Source organism: Anomalospiza imberbis, chromosome 3 (genome assembly GCF_031753505.1).
Source record: "Anomalospiza imberbis isolate Cuckoo-Finch-1a 21T00152 chromosome 3, ASM3175350v1, whole genome shotgun sequence".
Lineage (NCBI taxonomy): Eukaryota > Metazoa > Chordata > Aves > Passeriformes > Viduidae > Anomalospiza > Anomalospiza imberbis.
Window position 1 is genome coordinate 90826074 of NC_089683.1, and position 26757 is coordinate 90852830.

Here is a 26757-nt window from a genome sequence, read left to right on the forward strand (position 1 = left end):
CTCATCCTCTTATACTCACAAATTGGGTCCACACTGAGGCAATCTGGGCAGGAATGGCATGGAATGATATGGCAGGCTTATCGCTGTATCGCTTTCTGTCAGGCTGAACCTATGTGTCTGCATTTTCCAGCCCACTGAAAGCACAGTTTAGGCAGTGAGAAGTAGCAAAGCACCATATTGCAAGTCAGCCACAGCAAGACCTGCATTTTAAAATGTTCTTCTAATATTTTACTTGCCGGCAGCTGTAAGTTCCTTGTTTGGGAACTGGGATAAAACACCTTTTGTCTGTGTAAAATTTGGACTAGGAAACTTGCAAGTACTCTTTAGCTTTTTATTAGAAGCAATGAAAAATTTTGAGCTGCTGTGTTGTCTATCTCATTGTGAATTTGCAAGTTCATTTTTGAGCTGAATAAAATGGTTATGTAATTACATACTTCTCCTAATTATTGGGTAATTATATACTTCTTATAATTGCCGAGTAATCACTCTGCTATAACTAGAATTTAATGTTACAACTAATTGTATAATTACTGTATATTAATGTTGTTATCCAGACAACTTAGAATAGAGTGTTATCCTTTCTATTCATTTTCTGTTACTCAAAACTGTATTTTTAAAATATAGTATAGTTAGCCTTTGGAAGAAAGATTAAAAATGGAATAAAAGTATCAGCAGAGGAAGTACATGCTTTCCTACCAGGCTCAGGTGGATGAAATTAAAATATTAACAAGTTAAATCTGTACTGTTGATAGGAAATAATTCATTTTCACATGAATTTGGCATATATAAATTACTGGTAGACAATTTATTTTATGCTTGATGTTTGACTCTAACCTAAGTGCTGATCTGTTAACACTGTATTTTGAAACTTTCCCAGACATTGGAGGTGAAACGTGTGAAAAATGTGTCTTTTTTTTCCACAGCCAGCTGAGTCCTTAAGTGTTTAATGTCCCTAGGACCTTAAGACTGTATATGTCAAGTGTTGTTGCATGATCTTCACAAATAATAAATCACAAAATTCACAAAAACTGTGATAGATAAGAGGAGAAATGTGCTTTGTTGGACTGTATCTTCTCCCAAATCACACAGAGGGACAGTTTCACTACAAAGGTGCAGAAGGAGGATTTGATATACTGTTTAAAATCTGAGACCAAGTAATGCAAGTGCATTTTTTTAGTGCTGGTTGAGTAGCCCGAGTATAAGAATAATCGCAGATGAAATAACCTTCCTTCTGCAGGATTCTGTATGTGGAATGTGTAAAATGTGGTTGGTCTTCTTGCATGTAAAGAAGCTTTGCCTCTATTGCTGTACCTAAACCAGGGTGACTTCCATGAAATCCAAAATTAATCCATCAAGCTTCATGAAATCATTCTACTTTTATGCTACCGTAGTCTGTTTGAGTGGTCTGGTGCTATGGTAGGGTCCAGTCCAGGTAAAATTGAGCAACGAGGAACTAGGCTGCAAGGCAGATTTATAAAAAAGAGTTTTGCAAACCTGGCACCCTCCCCAAAACGTAAAAAAATAAGTTTTTTGTATGTTACCAATAGAATAGCTGAAAACACCAGTGCAGTTCATAAACACCAAAATAAAGGAAGGGCTTGGATTTGTGCCATAAGTGAACCAAGTTGTTAATAGGAATCCCCAAATTAGAGGAAAATCCCTATGGCTTGTCTATTGTAAAATGTAATGTGAGCATGACTGAAAGGTACTGCAAATACACCTTAATGCACATCATAGAAACGTGGAATATTTGAAAAATTGTTTCTGATTTAATAGCATTTCAGTTTTAATAGTTCATTTGAAACTTGCATCAAAATGAGTAAGTTTGATGAATGTCCCTGAAAAAATTAATTTAAAATTTTATTTTCTAGGTTTTTTGTAATTCTGTCTTTTGTAAAAGACTCAAATGTAAATATTGAATCTTCTAGCTGTGACAATGTCTTAATTGATTTACAATATTTTTATAGTTATAGTCTGTTTACTCTCATTCTCATACCTGTGGTCTTAGACTTGTGTTATTCTGCTGTTGTTTGTAATACAGAATTTTTATTGACTTCAATGTGAGAGCTCTCCATGTAGTGATGGATAGCAATAATAATATTAATCGTTTCTATAGCATTTCATATTCTCAAAATATAAGATGATATTTAAGTGAGTCAGCTTGTCTCTGACATATGTGACTGAGGTCTTCATTAAGTCAGAAAAATATTACTTGACATATATAATTTTTTTTTTCTAGTCTAACTAGGTATTTTGGAAAGGTTTTGGGTTTTTTTATTTTTGTAGGGTAGAATATTGTCTTATCTTAAGTTTGAGATCTTAAAAGGGTTGCAAAGGACATGTAGATTGCTGTAGTGTCCTTTGATGATTTCAACTGATAAACTGAGTGCTTCAAATCCTTGTTTTGTCTTTGAGAGAACTGCAGACCATGCTGTAAAACCTGTTACTGCAGATGCGTTCCTGTTATGCAGATACTGTTCTGCATGCAGTGGAATTAGCTTATCAACTCCTAAGTTAAGCATTTCTCTAGCAAATTCAAAAAGTTTTGCCAGTCTTTCATGAGAGTTATCATTAATGTTTGGAATGTGCAGTTATCACAGAACTGTTCTGGAACTTCTGTTTGCTGTACATAGCAATCAGCTTTGCAACTGGTTGGTTTGTGTATTGATTTGTTTTTTTCCCAAGATTTACAAATGCCACAAACTGTTGGCAGAAAGAGAAGAAATCGTGAATAAAAAGTTTTCTTCCTGACAGACCGAAAATCTGTGTGTGTTACTGGTATAAATAGCAACTCTTCATTAGAGTTGAGAAATAAGACTTGGTTCATAAAGACAGTGAATTGTAGCAGATGCAAGGTTTAACATTTGTTCTTTCCCTCCCCCTCTTGTTTTTCCATAACAGATAATGCTAATTATTCTATTGTAAATGATACTCGGATGTTGTGCAGCAGCAAGGAATTCAATGTATGGGTACCCATTAAAGGACTGATTCCATTTTCTAACTACACAGTACAAGTGAATGCGTCCAACAGCAAGGGCAGCTTGATAAGTGATGCTATAACCATAGTCATGCCTCCAGGAGGTAAGTATGAGAAAGTGCTTTTTCTGTGTATGTAACAATTACACAAACACTCTGTTCAACAAAATATTATTTATTATCGCAGCTGAGGACTGAAGTTCAGAAGAATACGTTTGTATTAGTAGTTCTTACAAAATTGTTCTTTTTGGCTTCTAATTTTTCACTTTGTTCCATTTAAGAGCTAGAAAATGAAAGTACATAGTTTTGTAGTTAGCATATTATGAAGGTGAGAAGTGCATTATGTAATTCATTTTTTTTCTGTGAATGGTGGTGTATTCTGGCATGGACAGCTAATCTAGCCTAAGAATATAGAGAGATTAACCTACATTTTGTGCTGACAAGGAGCACTTACTGGGTAGCCTTAGAGAATTTGTTTAGTAATAGTAATATAAACCATTGGCAATATATTGAGCCAGAATCCACAAAATGATGTTTCTGTAAGAAAGTCAATGACAATGTGCTGATTTACAGTGAATTAGGTTGTAAGCCAGTCTGGATATTCTCTTCATAACAATTTGAAATAAGAGAGTTGAGCAACTATGCCCTAAACATTGTACAATGATTTGTTTTGTGGCTTTGTTGTTTAGTATTTTTTCAAGAAAGGTTACATTTATAGCTGATGTAGATGTCCTGCTTTTGCATTTTCTTTTCATGGACACCCTAGCTAATTAGTTTTCATTAAATAAATGTCAATGGATACAATTAATTGTACATACAATTTGAAAGCAAAAAAAAAAAAAAAAAGAAAAAAAGAAAATAGGAAAGAAAAATCATAAACCTTACAGTTCCAAAACAGTCATGAAACAACTTGCTTGCAAACAGATGGATTTGGTTTGAAGACTTCAGAAAAGTGAGTAAATCCAGCACAAAGTTTTTATGACAGATTACTGAGGAACAAGGAAAAAGTCAATTCCCAGCCCATTTTATACTTTTCCAATCCAATTGTCAAGTTGCACCTACTATTAACAAATATATGCTTTCATATAATAATAAAACTATATCTGAGTTTTACTGCTCATTTAAGGCTGAGCAGTAAGACACTGATATTTCTAGCTCCAGTGTCACATTTCAATTTTGCTTAGCAAACTTTGTGAAAATTTCACCAAATGACAAGGTAAAGGATCTTTAAAGATAAGCAAGGATGTGAACAAGTTTATGACAGCCATTGAGATACACTTTCTTTCATCATTAGATTGTTGTTGATTACAATTAGAAAACTTACAGCTTTGAAATTATCTTTTTTATGACCTTGTGGTAGTTTAAAAGCAATACCTCATTGGTTAAATAGGTTTTAGTTCATGCTTCCTTTTAGTTAATGATCTGAAAACATATTATCCTGATTTACACATAAAATCATGCTGAAAAGCATGTGGCATTTACTAGGATATGTGTGTTTAAGTAGAATTAAATTAGCAGTGAGAGTTATTAAAGAAATCTTCTATACTATTGTCCAGTGGACTGTGATCTGTAGAGAAATGAATAATAAATGAAGCAGTGCATATGAGAGAAGTGCTCTCTCACACACTGTGTTTTCTCTATATGTGTACACATGTACAGACACACATGTGTGTATCTAGGACAATATAGGTTTGCTTTATTATAATCTTTATTATAATGAGCTTTTGAGTGTTATACTATTCTGTTGCATGCTAAAATGTGTGTATAATGGTAATTTTACACCAGGCAGTGTTCAGTGCTTTCACACTTTCTAAATCATTAAATGAAATCCAGATGCTATTTAATAAAAAAGAATTTTATTTTTTACTTCAGTGGCCAAGATTTCACATAGACAGAAGTTTTCTTTGATCAAAAAGTAAAGAAGGTTTCATTATGTACAAAAGCACAGCCTTTTAGTGATTGTTAAAATGTACCATTCTCTTTTCAAGGATACAAAAAAATACTATTTAAGAAATCTACAATGTGGGGACTATTTCATGGAGCTTGATAGAAGATTGTCTAAGAGGGAGAGTGATAGATGACAAAGGAGTATTCCATTTTGAAGTTATTGCTGATCGCTGTTTTACAATTATGATACAATTTTTTTTCCAACATGCTTTTCTTTTGTTCATTTTTTTCTTTAGATTTAAAACCCATTGCATACAATATAAAGCACACCAAATCTTTAGTGTTACCTTATTGAATATATCTTAATTTCTTATCAAGCTGATTTGCCATGCTTAAAGTCAACACTAAAAAAATCTTAGAAATAAGGAATTTATTTTATCTATGCTCTCAACTAAAATTGCAGTGCAGGTTCAAGAGTTCTTGGAAAGACTAAAAAAATAAAAACTGAATCCAAATGGTAATCCATAAATATGAAACTTTCTTTTGACCCTTACCCTGTAGTGGTCTGGAGTTACTAATGGGGTTAGGATTTCAACTCTTAATGGGACTGCGTGCATTAGTGTTTGGTATGCATGGAATTCAGCATTCAGTTTAATAAGTGGTTGACATTGGTGATGTCCCTTAATTTGCTTAAATCTAATTGGCTCTTTTATCAGTCAAACCTGTATGGATTGGCAATTGATCAGAAAGGGTCAGCCATGACTGTGCATGTACTTAAATGCTGGAACCACCAGTTAAAGTCACTGTTGCATAATAAGAAGCTGAAACCATGAGAACAAATGATCTTCAGAGTCAGAAAGCAAAAGAAAGAGAAGTTTTTCAGGATGTTCAAGTTCAGAACAAAGGCATTATGGAGTATATAAATTTTAAATACACTGCTTATTGCCTCAAGACTTAAAGCTTTTTTTTTTCCAGATGAACTGAAATCTTGTCTGAAACTGTCTTTGTTACATCAAAGAACTGCATAGAAAGCTAAAAGAGATGGAAGAAGCATAAAAGGGCATAGTTTAAAATGATTAGTGACAAATTTCATACTGCAGAGGTAGAAGTAAATTTTTTTGAGTTTTATTTTTTTTCCAGATAGAATAAATTTGTTCTGTTTATCTTGTCCTCAACTGCTTTGGTAGGAGCTGTAAAAAAATAATATTCTAGCCAGTGCTTCACATTGATTTGAGGATACCAGGCAGTAAAAGATCTGGAAAACAAATTGTTTTAGAATTAATTGAATTAGATAAATTAATTGAAGTGATAGAGAGGATATAAAACTGCAAAATTCTGGGAGAAAACCTTTTGCACAGTGTTCTTGGTTATACATTTTTCTCCTCAATGAGTGCTACTTTTGATGTAGTGGCACATGGAAGACCCCATTATTTAAGAATTGCTTTGTAATAAGGAATGTTGAGCAGAAGGGAAATTTGCAATCACTGCTGATAATAGCGTAGACTCTAGTTAAATCCATTTATTCCCTTCCTCTGGCCCCCATATCCTGAGAATGGAAGGGAATGGGAAGATGGATTATGTTGAATAAATAGATGCAAAAAGAAGGACAGACTGCTGCTCTGATGGGAAGCAGGAAGGTGGAGTCTCAATAGTCCCCTTCAAAGCAGGAAAAAGGACTGGATTTCCAAAGTCATGACAAGAGGTCTGAAGAGGGTTTTGGATGGTAGTTCTGTACCACATTGCAGAGTTGACTCCCTGTGGATTCTTATACTGGGGATTACAAGCCATTAACTTGGTGCTGATTTATCCACAGAAAAGAGCTTCAAAGAATTGATACATCCTGTGTAAAGCATATAAGGAAAGATACTCTGAAAAAAAAAATCTGCCTGAGTAGTGAAGTGCCTCTTTAAACTCTGCCATGATTTATTAAGTATTTTGTTCAATTATGTGCTCTGTCTGTGATTTGCACAACATAGGAATGTCTAGCAGGAAAGATGTAAGATTTGCCTTAGACCTTTAAGCCCCTGCCCCTTGTAGGTCCCTTCTTTCTGTATCAAATACTGCATGCCACTGCCTGGGCTTGTTCTCAGCAACAAAACTTGAGCCTACATACCTGTAGCTGTTCATGTTTGTTCAATATCTACAGGAGATGGTGTCCGGCAACCAGAGGGTTTCAGCCACTGTTGGTTTAAGTTGCAACACCTCAGAGACTGGATACTGAACCTCATCACAGGACTGATCTAATTATGCAAACAAGTAGGAACCACATAATACAACTTATATTCACATCTGAAAGCATTTGCTCATGGAGGTTGATCCCTGAAGCCAGCAGGTCTCCTTAGAGGAATGAATATTCAATAAACAAAGAAAATTGATGCTAAGTCAGAATCATGTTGGAAGAAAAATCAAAGTTGAATATGCTAGAATTTTCCCTGTGAGACAGATTTGTTTTCCTATGTTTCCTAGTATCGCATTGTGTGACACCATAAAATTTGTTTTGAAAGAATGTCCTTTACTTCAAATTTCAGGTATTTGAGGCATCACTTTTTTTTCCTCTTTTCCTTCTCCTCCTTCTCATTTTCCTCTCTCTCCCTTCTCTTTTTAGAGAGAAATCCAAGAGAAAGAATCCAAGAGTATTCTTTCATTCTTTATCTTCTGTGTTAAAAGAAAGTTCTTAGTGAAAGATTGTGACCATATCTTTTCTACAGGTACTTTAAGGAGAGACCAGGATAGAGTGGGGAGAGGGCAAGAGCTCTCCTGCATCTCTCATCAGTGACCCAGCTAATTACAAAGGGTCAGTAGCAAGCCGTGTAAATTGGCCATTCCAGTTCCTTTTGTCCAGAAAGATGATTTCATGGGGATATAAGGGTAGGATTCTAAAAGTGCTTGTGTGGGAAACTGGGAGTTTCTGTTCTACTGAAACAGTAATTCTTCTCTAATCTCTGCAGTATAGAACTGATTGTCATTTTTATTAGTGCTACTTTCTTCTTTTATTCCCCTCTCTCAGGCTGCTCAGCACACCTTTCAGTGAACTCAAACTGTATCCATTTTTGATTTTGAGTGGGTATTTTGCATGGCAAGAGACGAGAGAAGTCTCATTCCTCAACAGCTGTGTCTTCAAACTCTGGAAGTGGAAGGCACAGAGGTGCCCTCTTTGCTGCTCACTTTCTCAGTTGTAGCCAGCTGGGGCTCAGTCTAACTCCACACATTATAAAAGTTGCTTTAAATTGAAGCTTACTGTAAGTCCCTACTCATAAACCTGAGGAGTTCTGCCAGCAGGCAATGACACTGCAACTATGTCTTTTTTTTTCTGATTGCCTCCTTCTCTTTGACTTTGCAGCCTGTGCTTTCGAGGCTGGGCAGATCTCCCACAGTTCCAGCTGTAGTCTTTCCATGCTCCAGACACAAAGCACCTGCATTTATCAGCTCCTCAGTTCCTTTGTCTATTCTAAAGCATCATGAAACAGCTGGGACAAGAAGATCAAACCAGAAATTTTAGTTGCCTGGAAGAACATGGATGTGTTTTGCTTGCTTAGGGAGAGCCAGATGAGACAGGGAGAACTGTGCAGCAGCTAATTGATCGTCTATAAGCAGGCAATTAACCTCACTGAAGAGGTCTCACTCAGGTCTTTCCAAAACCTTAGCCCTAGAGTGAGATCCAGACTGTACTTAAGAGCTCTTAGAAGAAATCTGTACTAGGGAAGATGCCATGCTGGAAAACTACAGCTTGATTTACTTCAGAAATACCGAAGAATATATAAAAATAAGGGAAATGGGCTGTTGTGAAATTTAGAGGTAGATCATTATTTAAAACTATTTCGTACTATCACATTAACCTATTTTAGACCAATTTCAATTGTACACAAAAAAGGACACAATTTAGAAGAAGTGTGCCAATTTCATATAATCTCAAGCTTATTCATTCTTGGGATTTTTTTACTTTTGATTTTTCTTTTCATTCTGAGCAAATCTGAACAAGATTTTTCAGTACTGTAACTGAAGTCAGCAATGCTTATGTGATAAATTAGGCTCTGCTGAAGGAATTCTACAATAATCTGCTGTTGAAATTCCTGGTGAAAACATACAGAAGACATTTGAAAAATCACACCATGAATTTTATCTTTAGAACCATTTCCCAGATATATGTAAGTACTAGGAACTGGATCAATTTTTGTGTTACTTTGCTGCGATGATTTGTGCTGCTTTTCTAAAAAGCTCATGTTTTTATACTTTCTTTTTTTTGACAACTCCTACCTCTATCGGTTTTGGAATAAAATTTCATTTTCATTAACTGTCATCAGAGGTAAATATCTGTGAGTTTTTTCTTTGCTCATTGGTTTGCTAGGGTTTTTTTTGTTCAGGTCATTCTGTATTTTTGCACTTGAAGCATCTAGATTATGGAAGTTAGCCTGGTGATCATAAAACATTTTGGTAAAGTGGCAAGGTTTGAAGGCTTGACCCACTTTGCACAATTCTGGAAGTTTTGAAGTTCCTGCAATGAACTCTACACCTCCAGCAAAGTTCTGTCACCCTGTTGCATATTTGACGTGTTAGCATATTAGGGAGAAAAGCTTAATGGGGGGGAAAAGTTAAGGGTTTTTTTAAGACCATGCTGAGGTTTAAATGCACAGGAAATCAAATCACTGTTCTTTTCCTCTATTTAGCTAGGGAAAAAAATAGAGATAATCTTTCTTAAACATCATGGCCATAGAAGTGCTTTTGCATTTTTTTGCTGCTTCTATATACGGTTAAAAATTACTCTTAGTAGCTACATTTTGGGAGTTTTCTCTGTAGTTTGGAAAAGGATCTGAAATTGAATTAAAAGTATCTGAAGCTTTATATCTGAATTCTTAAAACACTTTGCAGAAAATAAGTATTTTTCTTTCATATAGCTAATTATTTGTTCTGCTAGCATTTTAAATTGGACTTTTCCCTACTTTTTCTTAGTGTAGCACTCCTTGTTCTGTTACATCTATGTTGTTAACTTTAGCATAGTTGGCTGAGTACCTGAGGAGAAATGATCTTCTCTATAAAAGCAGAAAAAGGGAGAGAAAATGGAAGTTGAGTGAAAATTAGTGACTAGAGTCACCACTTCTCCTCTGGTGCTCCTACAATGGTACTGTTGGTGTGTGCTACCCTCTTTCTTTCAACAAAGGCAACTGTAAGAGTCTATAGCCCTTAATGGTTGATTCCTGGAATTTGGCAGCTTTTTCTGAATGTTATTTCTGTGTCTGCATGCATGTGCAGGTGCACACAAAAATGTATATGTTATTTCAGTATATGCATGTTCATGTATAATTGCTTTCTGTCTTTTTTATCTTTGGATCTCTATGCAGATCATGCTTTTTCCTCTGACAAAGAAATACTATGCTCTTAGATTAATTCCAGCTGTGTAAAATGAGAAAGGGAATTAATGTCATGTTGCTGGGGGATATGTCCAGTATTGAATTATATTAATCCTTACTGTTTGTATACTGACCTATTTACTTTGATGATTTTTACAAATGTATCTGCTAATTCAGATTTCCAGTAGGCTTCTCAGGTGAGGATTGCTATTCCCATTTTACAGACAGAGAGAGAGAGAGGCATGTGTTAGCAATGGAAGGTAAAAGAAAATTTTATATTCCTCCTCATGTTGGAAAGCATAATATACATGTCACAAAGTTTGTCAGCCTTTTTTGTTGTCTCTTAGCTTAGGCTGGGGGATTGCCTCTCTGTGAAAGGTGTCACCATAATTTAATGCCGCCTGTATGTACAGAGAAAATGCATGCATCAGGTTGACTGAGTTTTGATTATCTAAATATTTCTAATAGTATATATATATATATATATAAAGAAAAGAAGCTGAATAACTGAAGAGATGGCATTTTATAAAGAAAAAATACTTCTCTTTTCTCTATTTTTCTTTACATTGAAGTTATGAGCACTCTTACATACTAAGTAGCCTATTTGAGAGGGTTATTCATAAGAAATTGATACTGCTGTCCAAAATACTCAACTGATGGCTGTAATCTGAATTAATCAGCTGTAAATTTTCTGCATGGAGGATTTAGCCCTATGTTTGAAAAATGAACAAAGGAGAGGAAGTTTCCTCTGGCTCTTTACTTTTTGTCAAAAGACTGAAGAAAATCTGTATTTTAGAGTAAGTATTGCCAAGGTATTTAGCTTACTTCAGCCTCTGATGAATAGTGGATGTATTTTGGGGTGAATGCTCTGCAATGTCTTGTGGCACAGAAGGCAGAACACATTCAGCCCAGCCTAGTTTGGGTTTGAATAAAGCACAATGGTGTTAAAATGACTTTTAATCAATTAGGCTACCTGATTTTGAACAAGATGATGGTAGTCGAGGTCTTTTCAGTAAAAATACTTGTGAGCAGATAATTTATTGTTGTATATTGACACACTACCACCAAATCCAGTGAATTTATGTGTTCTTCAGTATTATCTAAGGAAATGAATCCCAGAGATAATTCATATAAATGGTTTATTTGTTGAAAGCGTCTAGAACAGGGCATTAACTGATGGATAGCTACTTAATAATGCTGTATGAACATTCCTATGTGGATAGCTTGGCTATAAAAGGTTGTAATCCTTTTACCCTATTCATCAGAGAAGTCAGCTGTATATTTTGAACAGATTACTTCTGTGTGGGAATGGTCTTGCCCGAATTGATTTTTATTCACCCTAAAATTAAATATTTTGCTTCAGTATATAACACCTAGATCATATTTCTGTCAATTGAAATGCTATATTTAGTAGGGAACTGTGATGGGTTAAAAACAGTCAGGGATTTCTGTCACAGTTAGGTGAAATGGAGGTGTTACCTTTCATATTCTTTCGTAGCTTTTCTTTGTTAGAGCACTGGCTGAAAAAAAAAGGAGATCTGGATCACTCATCTTGTCTCCCAGTTGCTGGGCAGTGTATTATTTTCTGGGTTCTTAAGCAGGCAATGTAGAATACTGTCCACCTAGCCTGTTGAAACTCTACTGTTGGGTGTAGGGAGAAGTCTCATTTACTGGGGGAAAAGAGAGCAGATGCTGTTGTAATGTGGGGCTGATGACACTTCCCAGGCTGGGGTGAGGGAGTGTGCACGGCAGAAACACAGATGGCAAGAGGAGAAGATGATGAGTTCTGTGGTTTATGGCTCTGGATGCATATTGTTCATCAGTGCTGGTGCTCAGCATGAGCATCAGAATGTGATCCTATTGCTATTTTCTAATACAGCTTAATTTATTGATACCACAGCTGTTGGACTGGACCGTAACATGAAGTGACAGCCATAGCATTGCAGTTGGCATTTCAAGGAGTGATAAGAATTCTTGTTTACTCTGTAAATGTGGTGGTTCAGATTTGTCAGCCTTGGCCTCCTGTGTTACATAAGAGAATAATACACAGTGGTTTGTTGTTATTTTTCCTAATTATATCAGTTTTATTTTCAGAACTAAAATTTTGATTCTTCTCTATTCCATTGTGCGGGTTACACCGCTGAGAGTTTTGCACGTTGATCAAGGCAGGGTTTGGTTATATAGGAAAAAAACACTCCATACTAGCAATGATGACAGATACAATGAAACTAATTCTTTGCTGTCTCCTTTGATGTACACAGATTTTCCTCATTAATATTGATGGACTTCAGAGTCACAAGCACATGTTGGGGGTGGGGGGAAGAAAGCCCTGAATGTTGTATTTTGCTTTTTGTGGAGCTGACTATATCACTTTATGTTTAAATGTAAGGAAAGCTGCTGACAGTTTTGATATATTAAATTATAACTGAGAACTAATTCAAGGATCAAAGATGCTCTTTGGGAGACATCACTTTACTGGTAGGAAAAATCATTACCTTTTTTCCCAGTCTCATGTATTTGTACTGTATGTCTTAGAAATATCATTCCCTACAGTTTCTGAATCTTGATGTTTAATTTAACGCAAAGGTCTTTGGAGCAGCACAATGGGAGGGGGGCTTCTGTTAGTGAAACCTCGTAGAAGGAAATTGAAATGTACATGTTTTTTCTCATTTATCAAAGAAGTGCAAAAATCTAAACTGACATTTTATATCAAATGAATTATGAACTGTGTACCTCGTACCTAAGGGAACAACAGCTAAATTAGACTTTTGTTAAAAGGAGACAGAGAGAATAAAAATAAGCTTTTAATAAAATATACAGTAATTTTTGGTATTTTGTCTGAATCTGACATATACTATACTTTGCAGAAGAAAACTAGAGAATATAGGCTACTTCAAAGTCTATATGCTTTGAATTCCATAGAGTGAATTGAGAAGCAGGTTAAGATGACACACAAACCAGAGTTTCTACTTAATAGATATTGTTGCTTTGGTATTTTTGTTTTCAGCCTTGTCCAACTCAGGTGAACAGAAAATGTTAATATGCTTTTTAATAGCGTGAAGATTGGAGCACAGAAGTATATTGTTGAGGGGGGGTTGCTAGGAATTTTTTTTTTGGTTAGTTGGGTTTTTTTAAACTTCCATTTCTGAGAATGTGGTTGCTCTGGAACAGACTTCCAGGGAGCAAAATTTTACAAGACACTTGATGGAACTTTAAGAAGACAATTTTCAAAGAACTCTTCACTTGGTATTCTACTGGCATGACTTCTACTGTCTTGAGGTGAACAACAATTCTTCCAAGCAAAAAGAAGACTCCCAGTCTGTAAAGTTAGAGTTTTTGACTCATTTTGATACTGAGTCAGAGTCTTTTTGTGATTACCATATTTATCATAAATAATTAAGTAGTAGCTGTGAGCAAAAGCCAGCTCTGTGTTGCCTTGATTACTAGGAGCAGAAACTTTAGGAAGTCTCTTTTCCTCCTCTTTCTGCAAGTAAGGAAAGAATTTGTGAGATGGAAGTCTGTTCTGGCTGCAGATGTTTCGTGGCCAAAAGGTAGTCCAGTGACCTGGATCTCACAGATACCTGTAGGATATTAGAGATATAGTAAGACTGCACCACCCACTGTGTGTAGTGGCTCCCTAACATCAGCTAATCTGTCATCTTGTCAGATCCATTTTCTATTTATGGGCACTCTCAAGCTTGGTTTCCATCAGAAATGGGCGTATTTCACACCATCCATTATGTTCCACAGAGAAATTTATGGATTAAAAATAACCACAGGTAATCTTATTGCAGAGCTTGCAGAGCTAATTTATTTGCACCCCTGCATTGTTTTCCATTCTGTACATACAGGGATATATAAACTGAGGCGTCAGTCAAAATGCACATCAACTGGTAGCACTGAGGGTGGTCTGTTCTTTAACAGTCCACCAGCACATCCATACTGCAGGAGTGCAGTATGAAAAGACTTTATTTAATAAGACTTCTTATTTTGTAAGAGCATTCACATATTTTCCAGTATCCCATTTTCTTTACCCTTCAGCTGAGGTTGCTATATTTTCTTAGTTTCTTTTGCCACGTTGGATGGAGATATAGAATCATAGAATCATTTGAGTTGGAAAAGATCTTTAAGGTCATCAAGACCAACCATTAACCTAACATGACCAGGTCCACCACTAATCTGTGTCCCTAAGCACCCCATCTGCACACCTTTTAAATACCTCCAGGGATGGTGACTCTACCTTGTCCGTGTGCAGTCTGTTCCAACGCTTGACAGCCCTGTATAGCTAATAATCATCTGCAGAAGCCATATCCACTTGTTCAAGTAGAATGGTGCTTTCTGGTTTTGAATATCTGGTGTTATCTTTTTTCTTTCAATCATAGAATAAATCAATATTAAAAATTAATTTTTAACAGATTATGCTTCAGAACAATGCATATGCTTCTTGTAACATCACCACCTCTGTGCCTTTTCCTTTTTCTTTTATCTTTCTCTTCTTCTATGATGTTAGAATCTTCATTAAAAAAATTATTAGGCTGAAAAAGAGTTAACTGGGAAATCAGCTCATGCCATCTTCTTTCCTCAAAATTGTAAGTTATCTCATTTTCAGTAAGCAGTTGTTTCGTCTGATGGACATTTGAAAACTTTTTGCAGAAGTTTAATCCCATTGCTGTGTATCCTCTTTCCCAGGACACACATTTCTGTGTATCCTGGGAAACATTCTCTATCTTTGCAAAACTTCTGCGAAGCTGAAGATTCTAATGTGTCTATCCTTATGGTTCTTTTAACTATATGGGTTTATAATTTCTTCCCTGGGCTTTTCCCAACCACGAATGATAAAATTTGGGGGTTTTTTGTTGCTTTTGGGGAGTCTATGTATTTCCAGAACTATCTAAGAACTGTTTAGTTTCAAACAAGAAGCTACAAGCTTAAAAGCCACCCTGCAATACTCTGAAATTCTGGCATCAGCATTAAGGAAGAGATTTTACTTTAGCCGAGAGTCCTCACCAGCAATCACCAGAGATATTTCCATCAGTGTGGAAGGTACCATGCCTGACTCTGGTGATATCTCTCTGATGCCAGATACTAATTATAAAGAAAGCTTTAAGATTTTGAAGATGATGTCAAATTCTTTCATCTTTTTCCTTTGAAAAAACAAACAAACCTCAACCCAAAACTGCTAAACAACCAACTACAAAAAAGTCCAATAATAATAATAATTATTATTATTATTACAATCCAAAAAAACGTCCTGAACTTAATTTCTAAAGCTACTTCATGCAGGAAGCTGAAGATGTTGCATGATAATAGACAGGATCTTATTCCCACTGCTCTTGCCACATCTGTCCCATAAGTTAAAACAGGCAGATCTGATAGTTTCTTAAAGATATTTTACAGAGATATTTCATTTTCCGGTAGCCAGAGTCACAGTTAACCAGCAAGAGCTGTTTGTTTTATTGCAGTTTCTGCCTGATTTTGTAAAACCATTCCTTATGGTTTTTCTTCATAGTATTTTTAAAAAAAATAATTTTGTTATATGGCAGTTACTGGCTTGCCATCCTTTTGAACAGTCCTTTTGAATAATTAGTTTTACTGGGCAGTTATAAATTCTAGCCAATGTCCTTACTACAGGTATTAAAATCATTAATCATTCAGCTAATTGCTTATTGGCGTTCCTTTATAGCTTTTAGAGTTTAGTAAAGTTCTTGTTGAGTAAGATGGACAAACTTCCACCTAACATGAGGAAGTAAGGCAGATTACTTCTTATGGAAAGGTGAGGTAACAAATCTATAAGACATTTTTATAGTCTTGACCTCAGTGAAATGTAACATTTAGGAAAGAAGCATCTCTTACACGTATTTCCACTTGAGACCCATGCCCAGGTTGCAGGTGTTGAGGTTGTACATGAAGAAAAGTTCATTAAAATGAGGGGAAGGTCTGATTGTTTTGGTTTTTTGTTTTGGTGGGTTTTTTTTTTTTGTTGTTGTTGTTTTGTTTTTTTTTTTTTTTTTTCTGGAACAGTATTAATGAAGAATAAATAAGCCTGCTTTGGGATTTCAAAAGACAATTGTCTTAAACTTCAGATCTGCAGGTCATGGAGTAAAGCCCAAGTTGATTTTTAGGGCCCTACCAAAATTATGCTCTGCGGCTAGGAATGCCAAATAGTGAAAGTGCAGAAAAATCCACAGTTAGAGCTTAGATACTCAATCCAGATAAAGATAAATTTTAGATATTTTTCAAATACCTTATTTTTATTTTTCTTAATGATATTGTGCCATGCAGGTAACATTAAGGATTAATGGTAAAATGCTCTTCTGAATAGATTTACAAAGCCATTTATTTTCAAATGAAATTACTATTACAGCAGAAAGCAGAGGTATAAAACAGGATAGATCATGAAGAGAGAGCAAGATATTTGTGTGCCTTGTTTATATTATACTTCTGAAAAGGAAATTTCACTAACATGAGTTGTGAACAAGTTTGGATTTCCTCTAAATTTACAAAAGCTTTAAGCTACTTCTTTATATCTCTCAATTTGCTTTTTGCCAAATCAGAGCTTCCTTTCTTCCCAAGATAAATGTGACAGAGAGGGGATAGCAAGAGGGCCACCGTATACATTTCACATTATGCGTTCCAAAGTGCAAGGATGCGTTCCAAATGTGATTCAATGCAAGGATGTGCATTGAATAAGGGTGTATTGTCCTTGGTATATGTATTGTTGGGTGGAGCTATATCTGTAACAGAAAACAACCAGCAGTGAAATTATAAAATTAGAAAGAAAATCCAAAAATGTTCTATTCATTCTCTAGTCATTGAGAGTGGGAGAAATAATATGGTTGAACATATATATTAAATGAAAAAATCAGGAACAACTCTTATATTTGGTATTCGCTGAGAAGGAAAATTAATGGGGAAAGAATTAAAACCAAACCAGAATAAACTTCGGTGAACCTGTGAAGATAAGAAACAAAAAAAAAGCAATCTGCTTTGCCAAGAGATAAAGGTTTATAACTAGCATGCTGTTCTAGTGATGACATATGGCCCAGCATCATGGCCTGTCTTTCTCTGAAATGAAACTAAAACACATGCTCAAGTTGAGAATTATGGGGAGAATTATGGGGAACTGGAATTATTTGGACTGAGCAAACCGCTAGATAACAAATATACCTGCAAAAATCAGAAGAAACAAATGTCGAAGTGCAGAATGTATTGCCATAAAAAGTGCCATAATAAGATGATCTCAGTATGGGCACCTAAAATAGAAAATTAATCAGGAGTGCCTAAACAAGCACTACCATAAGATAAAGAAACAGGGTTTGTGAATTGAACCTGGAAAAGAGGAAGAGTAGTCATGACAGAGCAAGACACTCATCTAAAGGCAGTCTGAGTGGAATTTTTCCTTGCTGTTTTGGTGCATATGGTTGAGAGTCTATTTTCCTTCTCCCCTATAGTTAAATCCCTGCAGTTATCATTTGCATCCATATGTATGAAATATATTTTGATAAGATACAAATGCTAAACATTTTATATATGCAGATGTGCATAAAGTTACATATTCATAGCTCCAAAATCTTCTAGATGCCTATCTGGAGATACTATGGATACATTGGGGTCAGTATATCTGATCACTGTTAAAAAAGGTGGCACTTCACTTCAAAGTTGGTATGAGTTTGTACCAATTTTATAGATATGTAATCAAGCTCTGCTTTTCTTCTGGTTTTTCTTCTTATGAAAGGAGACATTTTCATAATTAATTAATTGTTTATTGTCCTAATAGTAGTTCACCTTTTAAAAGTCCTGCTCAAAGTCGTCTACTTTCAGAAAATTTACATTTCAGATAAATCATAATGATAAATATAATGAATACCTCTCAGAAAAAAAATAAGCTTTCAACATGGAATAAACATTTAAGCACAATAATTTCACATGATTGCTGTCCTAAAATAAACAAATACTTACAAAGCTGACTATTTTTGCACTTGTTATTTAAGATGAAAAATTGAAGCAAAAAGTTGAAACACTTTTCAAAGGCTGCTTAGCACATTACTGGCTGAACAGGGATCAGATCTTTCTCAATCCATCTGCATGTACCTGAGTATTTGGAATACACTATATCATTGTCATCTTGAAACAGTCTTCAGCTTTTATTGTTTTGTGGAACTGTTTACTAATTATTTGATTAGAATTGACATCAGATTAAATATTTTATTCTGCCTTTGTAGTCTCTTGATATACAAAGCATGACTTTCTGCTCTGCTAAGTGAGGATTTACTGGGCTAGATGTTGATTCAGTAGGTTGCAAGTGGAGTGCTTGCCCCCTGAGGGTCATATTAAAGCTCGAGGGGAGATTTTTGAGCAACACTGCATCTTAAAAACAATATATCAAGCTGATAGATACATGGCTCTTCTGTTGAGAAATTCATAGTAGAATTATTGCTTGTTGCCAGTTATTTCTTGGGTAGTGAGGAGTCTCTTGGGGATATGGATTGGATAAAAAGGGTTAAGCTGGGGGAAATGTTACACTGAAGACCTTGGTGATGAGGAATGCTTGAGATAGTCAAAGGATGTTTTGTGTGCAAATTAGAATTACCAGTTTGGGGGGTAAGTGCTCTGCTGTTTTAATGGGCAAATCGTGATTAGTTTAATAGAGCACCTTTCTCATTATGACTCAGCAGAGATTTGACAATTTATTTGCTGTACCCTCCCGCCCCCCTGCCCCATTCCTTTGGAGAACACTCACTAGTACATTGCTGAGGAAATTCTCTGTGGGCTGCAGGAAGCCATTCAGGTAAATACAATTGCTCTATATTGAAACATGTTGGTTTGAAAGTAGTGGTCTTGGCTTGTTCTACCAACAAGACTCAGGGTCAGGTGACTTTCACGGTAGAGATTTGTCCAAATTTTCCTCTCGTCCCTATGCTGTGCTTTTGTTGGTAGAAGAGATTTGAACATTTAGCTGAGATTACCTACGCCATTAAAATAACATCCAGACTGTGGAATTTTTATTGACATTTAGACTGCTACATCTTTGTTTTTTTGATGAACATTCCTGTATCGCTATAATAACGACCTCTATACATACATAAAGCTTAATCTGAGCTTTTACTTTGTAGATCTCAGAGAGCTTTACAAAGAAGGATAAGTATTATTATCTCCATTTAACAGATTGGTAAATGAAAGACAAAGGTGATGTGATGTGTCCCGACAGGGCTACAAAAAAATTTAACGCTTTTGCTTCCTCAGTGAGTTGCCTCACACTGTCCCCTCAATAACATGAACTTTGACTTCCTGGCCAAATTACTAGGTCGGCTAATTAGATTAATTTTTAGTTGTAGCCTTTTTTGCTGTATAGAATTTCTGTGTGAACTTTAAAAACTGGCGTATTTTAATCTGCAGACAGTTTAGTTTCAAATTAAGTAGTACCCAGCTTTGAAGGGATATTGATTCTTTCTGTTGGTGTCAGCTTAGAAAAACACTTAAAAACCCTGAACTAAAAATTTTTACTTTAATTGCATTGTCTTTCTTGTGCTATCTTGGTTTGACTTCAACTTCAGGAATCACCTTATATAGGATGCCAAAATAATACATGATTATCTGTGAATACTGCCCTTTACATCCGTAAGTTTTAAAACCTGTTGTTACACAACTTAAACACAGCTCTGCTTATGTTGCTGCTGAACAGAACCATGGTATGTAAGGTAAATAAATGCATTCTCCATTTTACTGTGAGACTGAATGTCATGTGCAGAGGCATTTGTTGTGCAAATACTTGTTTTTGGTGGCTCAGCTGGAGGGATATTGGGGCTGTTTAAGTTAAGCCAGCCACCTTCTTCCCTCTGAGGTGAAGTGCTCACAAGCTCTTTATAGGCCTTGAAGGTGTTGGCGTGGGATTTGCAGACCATGAATTATGTTTGTCTCAGAGATTTTCTGGATTTGGAAACAGGAGGATTTTCAGGTTTACTAGGGATTTACCAGAGCCTTTTTCCCTAGATGTAGATAACAGCAGCAGGAAGGCGCATCCAAACCCAGGCCCCCATATTATATGTTTTCTTTTTCACAGTGACAGAGAGGAGTAGAAGGGAATGAGGGAAGCTGGAGGTTCTCTTCTACTTCATCTTGTCCTGAAAACAACCATGAGGGCTGTAGGACTAGGGGCCAACTGTCAGAAGTACCTGATAACTCCAGTACTCCAGAAGCCAGCTTTTATTAAAAATTTTGTATGAGAACTGACAGACCTTGAAATTAATAAAAAGGGAATAAGTTTCTTAGGTTGGAGCAGGACATGTTTTGTGCCTTTCCCTGTCATACAGTTTAGATCTGGAGATGAAAAATGTTGAAGTGCCCCAGATATGAGTATAATCAGAGTAAAAATATCAGATTCTGGTTCACATATCTGTTAATGTATATATCAATATAAATAAAAACTATTGTATGTGACTGATGTCTGTCTTTTTCAGAGTTGATGCATCCTTTCACATGTCTCAGGGAGAGAATGACTCAGACAGTGTATCACAAAGTCCGTTTCTCCCCTCTTAGTAACCACCTCATACACAGGTGGTAAATGAAAATCATAAAGCTTACTGTAAATTACTGTTTGCTCATCTTAAAACTTACAACTTAGGCCCTGAGGCTTACAACTACACTTTAAGTTAGAGATCTGTGAGACTGGTTTTTCTTCAATAGAGACAAGAAGAAAATAACAGCAATGACAAAGGATTTCTTTTGGAAAGACCAAAGGAAAAAAAAGCAAATTATAACTACTGGACCATGAAAAGCAAAACTATTATACAAGAGTTTAAATTACAAAGGCAGTAACTTTCCAGTGTTTTAACTCTAGAAAAGAGCTACAGAGATATGGCTACACATGTGTTGTATATAAAAGTTACAGATGTGTTTAAATACAGAAAGTTTCTTCAACAGATTGATCTCTTGTTAAAGAAAAAGCAAAGCCATAACCTCACAGGTGTAAATTGTCATAGTTCTTTTTACTGCATGCAGTGAAATTTGCAGCAGTTAAAGGTCATTGGTGGTATCATTACTGACACATTTTCATCTGCAGTTCCTTGGACTTCATAAAAATTAATTTCCTTAACAAAACAGTGGGCTACAGACTGAGACTTCAGCTAATCTATTTTGATTTCTATCTAAAGATGTTCTTAAAATTTCTTCTGTTTTCTTTTTAAATTATTGTTTATTTGTAAGGGTGAGAAGGTATCTGAATGATAAAAAGTCTGATCAATTTTACTCATGCTGGGTAACATATCTGTGAGCATTTCCTTAGCTTCTCAGGGTGGCAGAGCTGGGCACAGGGAGAAATAGATAATATCTGAACAGGTGGTAGAAAATATGTTGCTTCTGAATTACTTTTGGTGTTTGGAGGTTTGCTTTTAGCAAGATGATATTCACGTATTGGAAAGAAGAAAATTAAGAATCAGCATTGTCAGTAGTGAAAATGTTAAACTAAATGGACCATGTTAACATTACTGTTGATCCTGAGGAACAGTTTTTCCAGTATATGGAGCATTCTGTTTCCACACGGCATATGTTCTCCATGGTTTTCTCTGCTCTAATTCATCCATGTTTTTCAACAGCTCCAGATGGCATGATGCCTCCAAGGCTTTCATCTGCCACTCCAACCAGTCTTCAGGTTGTCTGGTCTACACCAGTTCGCAACAACGCCCCAGGCACGCCCAGCTACCGACTCCAGATGCGGCGGCGGCGTTCTGCTGGTGACATTTTAGAGTACGCAGAGTGCAGCAAGGCCACCATCCACCGCTGAGCAAGAAAAGTCTCCTTCCCTTGAACACAGCTCACCTTTAGGGTGGCTGGTCTTGTTACAAGACAAAATGTTTTAGTCTTTCTTGACACGCTGGAATGTGTTCTGAAGTAACTCATGCTGTTTTTCTTTGCAGTTTGCATCCCAGCCCTACTGCTTCCTTACAGCACAGGGTCGGAGACCTGCAGCCCTACACTGAGTATGAGATGAGAGTGGTTGCCTCCAATGGTTACGGCAATGCTTATAGCAACTGGACTTCAATGACTACAGCAGAGGACAGTAAGCAGTCAGATCTTATTTAGCTCCCTTTAGCCGAAAATATGAGTAACAGTCCAGCTGCCATTGTACTTAATTTCTTTATCTAGCTTTCTCAGTTGTATAGCAGTAATGTATTTCCTTCCCTAGTATTAACTTGAAGTAAAAACTCCTAAAGGATCAAGTATCTGTTGTCTTACATATTCATTTAAAAATATGGATATTTACATATGTATTTTGTGAAGCAGTATCTTATTTCTGTATAAAATATCCCTCCAACAATAAGTTAATAAGTTAGTTTAAGATACACTGGTAAGTACAGCTTTATAAGTGGTGTTCCTTTATGTTCAGGGACTTGATTCTGATTTCAGAGAAAATAAGTTGAAGATAATAGTGTATGACAATTGTCTTGTCTCTGTGTTGAGAATACTCAAGCTACCACAGAACTTTTCATTCCCAGTGATCTTTGTTAACTCAAAGTAGTGGCCTACTGATCTGAAATTGGGTTTGTCATTGTCAATCCCATCACTTTCATTGTTAATAGTTCTATGTTCTCAAGACTCACTCCCCACAATTTTTTCAACAGTCCCTTGATTTAGCAACCAGCTGTCAGTGTATAGGTACAACCAGTTAGTTGACAGGATAGGATTTTGCACCTAATTCAATATGTAAGCAAAAACGTATGACAACATTTGAGGTTGTTGTTTGTAATACAAATAGAAAACATACCATTTCCAGTTTTTTCTTTTTTTATGAAACTGCGCTGTTAGTTTTCTTAAACACGGTAGCAGGATATCTAGCATTGGCAAATACTCAGTGTTGGTGACTCAGCTTGATACTAGTCCTTTCTCTAAATGGTCAGCTGTCTATGTTGTGAAAGCAAAGAGCAGAAAATGTTTTTTCCCACAATTTTAAAACATTTTTTCTTTGAAGCTGAGCAAATGATTCACAACAGAAATTTATTTATCTCATAAATTCATTTAAGCTCCAAAGGTATTAATTCTTCTATGAACATACTACCTATAAGTAAATGTAAGTTCTGAACTTGGTCTTTAGATACCAGAGCTGTGTTATCTACCTGTGGCAATTCTTGTTGAGATTCGATTATTGCAGTGTAGCGGTGCGTTTCAAGGGTGGGGGGGGGGGACACCCCCTTGTTTGCTAACAAAAGTGGATATGATTCTATTGAACTTCTCTGCATTCATAGTCAAAATGCAACCAGTCTCCTAAGCCTATTTTGTTCAAATTGCAATAATTATTTAGCTCTGGTCTGATAGTTCACATGGTGTTTCTTTTCACATACAAGGACAGAGGCATCATTTCAAAGGTATCATTTGTTACTGATATAAAAATTATATTTGTGCTAAGTAGTAGGTGTACAATTTTAAAATTATCTTTTGTGAAGTTAGGGGTAGGGTGAAAAACCCACACAGGAGATGCAACAGTATCTAACAGCCCTCATCATTTAAAAAAACCACCCAACTTTCAGTGGTGATAGAGGACTCTGTGGTGTCATAGTGGAGAGCTGCCATCTGTGAAAGGATATTCAGCTCAATTGCTTAAGACTGAATGATTGTCAGTGGGTCTAAGCAGTATTTTTGTCAAGGTTTCAACGTGTTTCTTATGAAACCATCTATACTGACAGTTTGTTGCAGAAGTACACTTAATTCCTGGCCCTGCTAACCAACTGACTTTGACTTTTTAAAGTACAATTTAATAGTGGAAATTTCCCATCTCTTACTCTGTCAAACTAGATGAGTATCAACATGTTCCTATTGAATTCTATTCTGTAAATATATCTTTTTTGTCTCACCAAAGCATAAAGTATCTGTAGGCATGAAATACATGCATGTGTGTGTCTGTGTGCACATACGCTTGACAGCAATATATGTGAATCAACACATCCACTTTTAAACTCAGTAGAGTTCCAGTAATACAAGCTGATGATTTCACAGTATATCTGTGTATTATATTTTATTTATGATAAATATGTGGTAAAATAGGAGGATATTGGGAATAATTAAGGGAAAATTAGCAAATGCTGCCATAAAAATATTTTGATTCTCACAATGGAAGTTCTTAATATACAGATTAGTAGGTTTGGGGTATTTTTTAGTGCAAGAAAAAATGCAGTAAAGAATTTTCAAATACTTCAATTTACATGATTGTGACACTAGTAACTGATTCCATGCATTTTTTAAAGTGTAACCTGCCCATGCCAGATAACAAAAGTATAGATAACTATGAATATTTTAAAACCTGCTAAACATGCATTAATAAAATATGTTTGTTCCAGTGATCTTGATAAGTATAGCATCAGACAATTTACTGCCAGAATGTCTACAGATAGAAAGAATTGATGAAGTTTCTGAATTAGAACTTGCTTTCAGTAACATGAATGTAAATTTCAGATAGCTCTCTTGCAATCAGAGTAAAGACCACTGAACTGAGAGGTCAGTATGTACCGTTGAACTGAGAGCAGAATCTCATACATTGTATTCAGAAGTAAAACTAAATCTTCTAATTACAGTAAAGGAGATACAGGTTAGGTTTTCACTTTAGCTACAGGGAGCCTTTGAGCTCTCTGGGATTTGCAAAGACATTGATTACAGTTACCTGAAGCTGCCCCAATGGCAGCTCCTGGGTTCCTATGGTGTAGATTTGGGACTGCAAAATAATATTGTCTGATAGCAATCCACACGGTGTAATTTATGTTCAGAGGGATATCTCCCAAATGAGAAAGGTGCTTTTTCTAGTGCTTGAGAAAATACACCATGACTTGGACAAGTTCTAAGACAGCAAAATTTCTACTTTAAAGAAAAGTTTCCTGTTACTTGATTAGCTTTTGAACACCCCAGAACCTGTCAGCAGCCCAGTGAGTTGCATACAGCAGAACATCACCATCACCAGCATACTCTCTGCTGTGGCTACATTTTGATTCTGTGGGTCAGTGTACAACTCCAGTATGGAAAGCTCATACTAAAGCCCTGTTAAAAGTGCCTGGCTTGCACTAGCTGGAAAAAAAGATTTGCAAGTTACCTAGCAGGTAGTCCATTTTTTAATTTTTTATTTCTTACATAAGTGACTTCAAGTCAATCTCTTTTATACATGATGAAGTTATAGGCCAGCCCAATGTTTCTTCACAGTAAGTAAGGGCAAAAGCACACAGTAGTCACTGGAAATCATTACATATTGAAGTTGCTGGAGATAAAAAAGCAATATAAAATTTAAAAAAGAGAACTCCTGCAATGTATCAGCTGAGCTACTTCTTGTCAAATCAGGAAAGCATTATGGGAGTGCTATGGTGTGGTCCTCTGGCATGCTTTGTTTCCAGGATAAAAAGCCTCTGTTTGTGGGAAAATCTCAGCACAGATTAAACTTCCTCATGAGGAGAAGAAGACGGTCAGGCACTGATCTCTTCTCTGTGGTGACAGTGGCAGGACCTGAGGCAATGGCCTGAAGTTGTGTCAGAGGAGGTTTAGGTTGGGTATTAGAATAAAGCTCTTCTCTCAAAGGGTGGTTGGACACAGGAACAGGCTCCCCAGGGTAGTGTTCACAGCCCAAGGTTGACAGAGGTCAGGAAGTTTTTGGTCACCACTTTCAGGCACATAGTGTGACTCCTGGGAATATCCTGTGCAGAGTCAGGAGTTGTGCTTTGATGATCCTGATGGGTCTCTTGCAACTCAAGATTGGTGATTATGATTCTGTGATTCTCCTAAATCTTCCTGACGTAGACAATGATGATAGGTAGTGCAGAACAAGAGGGCAAATAATGCAGTTTGCCACATTTGGAAGCTTATGCTTTCTCTGCTTATGACATTTGTTGTCTGAGAAGACAGCTCTCCTACTTTAGCTATATAAGTTAGGTCCATATAATTGAGGCATATAAACTAATCCATAAATAGTTGATGTGAATGTATTCACATGAGCTCAAGAAAGAAAAATGGAAACAGAAGCAAGAGAAGACAAAACGTGGTGAGGTGACAAAGGGAAATCATGTGAAATACCTGTTAGGACGAATAGCAAAAGGACAGAACAAATTAAGCTGATGTAGTAGTGGGACATGTGATAAGATGATCGTATGATATATAGTGCAAACTGCGCATGCATGCCTACAGATTAGGAATTAGAACTTTATTGACTGGTAGAACTGAAGTTCTGGAGCCAATGTACATTTGGAGCAGTAGAGGGCAACAAGTCTTAATACTCTGAAGACAGCTCTTAATATATATTTGAAGGGGTTCATATAGATTGCATGTCATTGCATGAACAGCTTAATGACTTTTGAGCTTTGTGATCTCATGTGATAAAAGATTCCTGTGGTCCCTTATGCCCAGAGCTACACAATTTGGGTTTGCTGCTGGGTACAGTCAGCAGTACATGAAAGACACCACATTCTGTTAATACATATAATTTCATTGTCCATGTTTCTAAAAAGAGTAAATGATTAAAGAGTAAAAGGCACAGAATTTTTATTCTGCATAGTGAGAGAGTTTGCCCGCAAATCAGATATTTCTC

At 36.1% G+C, this 26757-nt stretch overlaps 1 protein-coding gene across 16 annotated transcripts in view; it reads left to right on the forward strand.

Moving 5' to 3' along the window:
* USH2A (usherin) overlaps positions 1-26757 on the forward strand; it is a 392736-nt gene that overhangs the window by 230629 nt on the left and 135350 nt on the right. For all 16 annotated transcript variants that reach the window (XM_068185676.1, XM_068185675.1, XM_068185673.1 and 13 more), the window contains 3 exons: positions 2902-3081; positions 21800-21950; positions 22121-22263. In XM_068185676.1, coding sequence (XP_068041777.1) covers positions 2902-3081; positions 21800-21950; positions 22121-22263 — 474 coding nt within the window. The remainder of the gene's footprint in view (positions 1-2901; positions 3082-21799; positions 21951-22120; positions 22264-26757) is intronic.